The 6024-nt window shown below is 28.2% G+C and overlaps 1 protein-coding gene across 1 annotated transcript; it reads left to right on the forward strand.

Annotated features, from left to right (window-relative positions):
* The first annotated feature begins 4393 nt into the window (after positions 1-4393).
* Positions 4394-6024, forward strand: LOC129739752 (26S proteasome non-ATPase regulatory subunit 13). Its single transcript, XM_055731267.1, has 5 exons — positions 4394-4658; positions 4718-4831; positions 4892-5176; positions 5261-5414; positions 5473-6024. Exons 1-5 carry the CDS (start codon positions 4552-4554, stop codon positions 5956-5958), a joined length of 1146 nt encoding a protein of 381 aa, XP_055587242.1. The 5' UTR covers positions 4394-4551; the 3' UTR covers positions 5959-6024.

The raw sequence follows: 6024 nt of genomic DNA on the forward strand, positions 1-6024 counted from the left end.
TCTTTTTTGTCTTTTTTGTCTTTTTTGTCTTTTTTGTCTTTTTTGTCTTTTTTGTCTTTTTTGTCTTTTTTGTCTTTTTTGTCTTTTTTGTCTTTTTTGTCTTTTTTGTCTTTTTTGTCTTTTTTGTCTTTTTTGTCTTTTTTGTCTTTTTTGTCTTTTTTGTCTTTTTTGTCTTTTTTGTCTTTTTTGTCTTTTTTGTCTTTTTTGTCTTTTTTGTCTTTTTTGTCTTTTTTGTCTTTTTTGTCTTTTTTGTCTTTTTTGTCTTTTTTGTCTTTTTTGTCTTTTTTGTCTTTTTTGTCTTTTTTGTCTTTTTTGTCTTTTTTGTCTTTTTTGTCTTTTTTGTCTTTTTTGTCTTTTTTGTCTTTTTTGTCTTTTTTGTCTTTTTTGTCTTTTTTGTCTTTTTTGTCTTTTTTGTCTTTTTTGTCTTTTTTGTCTTTTTTGTCTTTTTTGTCTTTTTTGTCTTTTTTGTCTTTTTTGTCTTTTTTGTCTTTTTTGTCTTTTTTGTCTTTTTTGTCTTTTTTGTCTTTTTTGTCTTTTTTGTCTTTTTTGTCTTTTTTGTCTTTTTTGTCTTTTTTGTCTTTTTTGTCTTTTTTGTCTTTTTTGTCTTTTTTGTCTTTTTTGTCTTTTTTGTCTTTTTTGTCTTTTTTGTCTTTTTTGTCTTTTTTGTCTTTTTTGTCTTTTTTGTCTTTTTTGTCTTTTTTGTCTTTTTTGTCTTTTTTGTCTTTTTTGTCTTTTTTGTCTTTTTTGTCTTTTTTGTCTTTTTTGTCTTTTTTGTCTTTTTTGTCTTTTTTGTCTTTTTTGTCTTTTTTGTCTTTTTTGTCTTTTTTGTCTTTTTTGTCTTTTTTGTCTTTTTTGTCTTTTTTGTCTTTTTTGTCTTTTTTGTCTTTTTTGTCTTTTTTGTCTTTTTTGTCTTTTTTGTCTTTTTTGTCTTTTTTGTCTTTTTTGTCTTTTTTGTCTTTTTTGTCTTTTTTGTCTTTTTTGTCTTTTTTGTCTTTTTTGTCTTTTTTGTCTTTTTTGTCTTTTTTGTCTTTTTTGTCTTTTTTGTCTTTTTTGTCTTTTTTGTCTTTTTTGTCTTTTTTGTCTTTTTTGTCTTTTTTGTCTTTTTTGTCTTTTTTGTCTTTTTTGTCTTTTTTGTCTTTTTTGTCTTTTTTGTCTTTTTTGTCTTTTTTGTCTTTTTTGTCTTTTTTGTCTTTTTTGTCTTTTTTGTCTTTTTTGTCTTTTTTGTCTTTTTTGTCTTTTTTGTCTTTTTTGTCTTTTTTGTCTTTTTTGTCTTTTTTGTCTTTTTTGTCTTTTTTGTCTTTTTTGTCTTTTTTGTCTTTTTTGTCTTTTTTGTCTTTTTTGTCTTTTTTGTCTTTTTTGTCTTTTTTGTCTTTTTTGTCTTTTTTGTCTTTTTTGTCTTTTTTGTCTTTTTTGTCTTTTTTGTCTTTTTTGTCTTTTTTGTCTTTTTTGTCTTTTTTGTCTTTTTTGTCTTTTTTGTCTTTTTTGTCTTTTTTGTCTTTTTTGTCTTTTTTGTCTTTTTTGTCTTTTTTGTCTTTTTTGTCTTTTTTGTCTTTTTTGTCTTTTTTGTCTTTTTTGTCTTTTTTGTCTTTTTTGTCTTTTTTGTCTTTTTTGTCTTTTTTGTCTTTTTTGTCTTTTTTGTCTTTTTTGTCTTTTTTGTCTTTTTTGTCTTTTTTGTCTTTTTTGTCTTTTTTGTCTTTTTTGTCTTTTTTGTCTTTTTTGTCTTTTTTGTCTTTTTTGTCTTTTTTGTCTTTTTTGTCTTTTTTGTCTTTTTTGTCTTTTTTGTCTTTTTTGTCTTTTTTGTCTTTTTTGTCTTTTTTGTCTTTTTTGTCTTTTTTGTCTTTTTTGTCTTTTTTGTCTTTTTTGTCTTTTTTGTCTTTTTTGTCTTTTTTGTCTTTTTTGTCTTTTTTGTCTTTTTTGTCTTTTTTGTCTTTTTTGTCTTTTTTGTCTTTTTTGTCTTTTTTGTCTTTTTTGTCTTTTTTGTCTTTTTTGTCTTTTTTGTCTTTTTTGTCTTTTTTGTCTTTTTTGTCTTTTTTGTCTTTTTTGTCTTATTTGTCATTTTTCGTCATTTTTTGTCATTTTTGTCATTTTTGTCATTTGTGTCATTTTTGTCATTTTTATAATTTTTGTCATTTTCGTCATTTTTATCATTTTTAATTTTTTGTAATTTTTGTAATTTTTGTTATTTTTGTTATTTTTGTAATTTTTGTAATTTTTGTAATTTTTGTAATTTTTGTAATTTTTGTAATTTTTGTAATTCTTGTAATTTTTGTAATTTTTGTAATTTTTGTAATTTTTTTAATTTTTTTAATTTTTGTAATTTTTGTAATTTTTGTACTTTTTGTAATTTTTGTAATTTTTGTAATTTTTGTAATTTTTGTATTTTTTTTCATTTTTGTAATTTTTGTAATTTTTGTCATTTTTTACATTTTTGTCATTTTTGTCATTATTGTTATTTTTGTCATTTTTGTCATTTTTGTCATTTTTGTCATTTTTGTCATTTCTGTCATTTTTGTCATTATTGTCATTTTTGTCATTTTTGTCATTTTTGTCATTTTTGTCATTTTTGTCATTTTTGTCATTTTTGTCATTTTTGTCATTTTTGTCATTTTTGTCATTTTTGTCATTTTTTTCATTTTTTTCATTTTTTTTCATTTTTGTCATTTTTGTCATTTTTGTCATTTTTGTCATTTTTGTCATTTTTGTCATTTTTGTCATTTTTGTCATTTTTGTCATTTTTGTCATTTTTGTCATTTTTGTCATTTTTGTCATTTTTGTAATTTTTGTCATTTTTGTCATTTTTGTCATTTTTGTCATTTTTGTCATTTTTGTCATTTTTGTCATTTTTGTCATTTTTGTCATTTTAGTCATTTTTGTCATTTTTGTCATTTTTGTCATTTTTGTCATTTTTGTCATTTTTGTCATTTTTGTCATTTTTGTCATTTTTGTCATTTTTGTCATTTTTGTCATTTTTGTCATTTTTGTCATTTTTGTCATTTTTGTCATTTTTGTCATTTTTGTCATTTTTGTCATTTTTGTCATTTTTGTCATTTTTGTCATTTTTGTCATTTTTGTCATTTTTGTCATTTTTGTCATTTTTGTCATTTTTGTCATTTTTGTCATTTTTGTCATTTTTGTCATTTTTGTCATTTTTGTCATTTTTGTCATTTTTGTCATTTTTGTCATTTTTGTCATTTTTGTCATTTTTGTCATTTTTGTCATTTTTGTCATTTTTGTCATTTTTGTCATTTTTGTCATTTTTGTCATTTTTGTCATTTTTGTCATTTTTGTCATTTTTGTCATTTTTGTCATTTTTGTCATTTTTGTCATTTTTGTCATTTTTGTCATTTTTGTCATTTTTGTCATTTTTGTCATTTTTGTCATTTTTGTCATTTTTGTCATTTTTGTCATTTGTGTCATTTTTGACATTTTTGTCATTTTTGTCATTTTTGTCATTTTTGTCATTTTTGTCATTTTTGTCATTTTTGTCATTTTTGTCATTTTTGGCTTTTTTGTCATTTTTGTCATTTTTGTCATTTTTGTCATTTTTGTCATTTTTGTCATTTTTTGTCATTTTTGTCATTTATCTAAATTTTGTCATTTTTGTCATTTTTGTCATTTCTGTCATTTTTGTCATTTTTGTCATTTTTGTCATTTTTGTCATTTTTGTCATTTTTGTCATTTTTGTCATTTTTGTCATTTTTGTCATTTTTGTCATTTTTGTCATTTTTGTCATTTGTGTCATTTTTGTCATTTTTGTCATTTTTGTCATTTTTGTCATTTTTTTCATTTTTGTCATTTTTATCATTTTTGTCTTTTTTGTCATTTTTGTCTTTTTTGTCATTTTTGTCATTTTTGTCATTTTTGTCATTTTTGACATTTTTGTCATTTTTGTCATTTTTGTCATTTTTGTCATTTTTGTCATTTTTGTCATTTTTGTCATTTTTGTGATTTTTGTCATTTTTGTCATTTTTGTAATTTTTTTCATTTTTTCCATTTTTGTCATTTTTATCATTTTTGTCATTTTTGTCATTTTTGTCATTTTTGTCATTTTTGTCATTTTTGTCATTTTTGTCTTTTTTGTCTTTTTTGTCTTTTTTGTCATTTTTATCATTTTAGTCATTTTTGTCATTGTTATTGTAGTCATTTTTGTGAAATTATACAATCGAATCGGCTCAGGTTATACAATATGTTCAGGCTGTTAAATTTATCGAAAAACTATGGTAGTTGTTTTTATTAAACATTTTAATTAAGTTTTTTATTTTTTCATGTTTTAGTTTTGTATGTATCTACTGGCAACCCTGACAAAAGGCTTTTTATTTTTCATTAAGCCTTTTTGCGATCAGCCCACAGCGGAAGGGAGAAAATGGAGAAACGCCAAAAGAGCGAGAGAAACGTCAATTTTAGTTGCAAACTCATCTTTTAGCATCGTTTTGCGTACCCGGGACTGTTCCTCAACGACTAAAAGTTGCATTTTATTCTGGAATTAGTTCGTTTTCTACCTTATTTTCTAGCTCAGAGATTTCCACTAAATAAATTCACTGCGACTACGCCATGATGTCCATCCCAAACGTGCCCCTTTTTCTGGCGGAACAGAAACAATCGGCCGACAAAGAACTCGCCGCCGAGTGGACCATTTTGGAGGAGCTGTACAATGAGAAGTAAGTTATTGTAAGTTTTCATTTAACGCTGTTTTAACTTATTTATTTATGGGTTTCAGGTTGTGGAATGAATTAACAATCAAATTGAAGGTGTTCGTAAACACTCCTGCCATGCAAAATGAGGAAAAATTGCTGCTGCTGTACCACAATTTCATCAACGCCTTCGAAACCAAGTGAGTAACCTAATTCTTTAGTAGTATGGAATTAAAAAACAATCTAAAATTATCCAACAGGATCAATCCCTACGGCCTGGTCGAAATCCTAACGGTGGTCGTTTCGTTCATCACGGACAAGAAGAAGGCCATCGCCTTTCTGGAGGATCTGAAGGGAAAGGTTAAGGCTTGTGATGAAGCATTCTGGATGTGTAAGGTGCTGCAGGGTCAGATCTATCTGGAACATCTCAATGAGCTGGACCAAACCAAGAAAATTATTGAAGATCTAAAGGACATCCTGGAGGAAGCGGGCAATGTGACTCCGGTCCATGGAAAGTACTACATGCTGGCTGCGAACTACTATCGGTAAGACTTTTTTCACGAATTGCCAGTACCCCATTCAATTATGCTTCATAATATTAACCTTATTTGAAATTTTCTCTTTATCAGCCTGGTTGGTCAACACAGCGATTACTATCGATGCGGTTTACAGTTCCTGGGATGTTCGATGGACACCTATCCTAAAGATCAGTGGCCTCAGCAAGCTTTCTTCCTTGGTCTGGCCGCCCTTCTGGGTGAAGGTATCTACAACATCGGAGAACTGGTACGATCATTGAAATTTCATAAAGTTTCTTGGTAAGCAAACTATTTTCTATCTTCAGCTGGCCCACCCACTCCTCGAATCACTGAACGGCTCAGAAAACGAGTGGCTAGTAGAGCTGCTGCGCGCTTTCAATTCCGGTGACATCGTGAAATTCGAGCAGATGAAACCCAAATGGAGCACAATTGCCGATCTGGCCGCCCAAGAGGTCAAGTTGCGTCAGAAAATCTCGCTTCTCTGCCTGATGGAGATGACTTTCAAACGACCGGCCAATAAACGTACCATCACCTTCGAAGAAATCGCAACTGAAGCAAAGCTTCCGATCAAAGAGGTAGAAATCCTGATCATGAAGGCTCTAGCTCAGGGGCTGGTCCGCGGAGCCATCGACGAGGTGGCTGGAGTTGTCAACATGACCTGGGTGCAGCCCCGCGTTCTGGACCGGAAACAGGTCGCTGCGATGGCCACCACCCTGGATGCCTGGATGGGCTCGATCACCTCGATGGAACAGCTGATCGAAAACCGAGCGAGCGAGATTCTGACGAACTGAAGACGGCGTGTGTGTGGTATTAATTGCGATTGAAACTTTTAGAATATACACAAATTACTTATCTAA

The sequence above is a fragment of the Uranotaenia lowii genome, chromosome 1, assembly GCF_029784155.1.
Source record: "Uranotaenia lowii strain MFRU-FL chromosome 1, ASM2978415v1, whole genome shotgun sequence".
Classification (NCBI taxonomy): Eukaryota; Metazoa; Arthropoda; class Insecta; order Diptera; family Culicidae; genus Uranotaenia; species Uranotaenia lowii.

Bases quoted from the DNA above. Each gene is read 5' to 3' on its own strand.
- LOC129739752 (XM_055731267.1), top strand. From the start codon at position 4,552: ATGATGTCCATCCCAAACGTGCCCCTTTTTCTGGCGGAACAGAAACAA. The intron at 4,659-4,717 runs GTAAGTTATTGT...TATGGGTTTCAG, and splicing joins GAGGAGCTGTACAATGAGAA to GTTGTGGAATGAATTAACAA. The intron at 5,177-5,260 runs GTAAGACTTTTT...TCTCTTTATCAG, and splicing joins CTGGCTGCGAACTACTATCG to CCTGGTTGGTCAACACAGCG.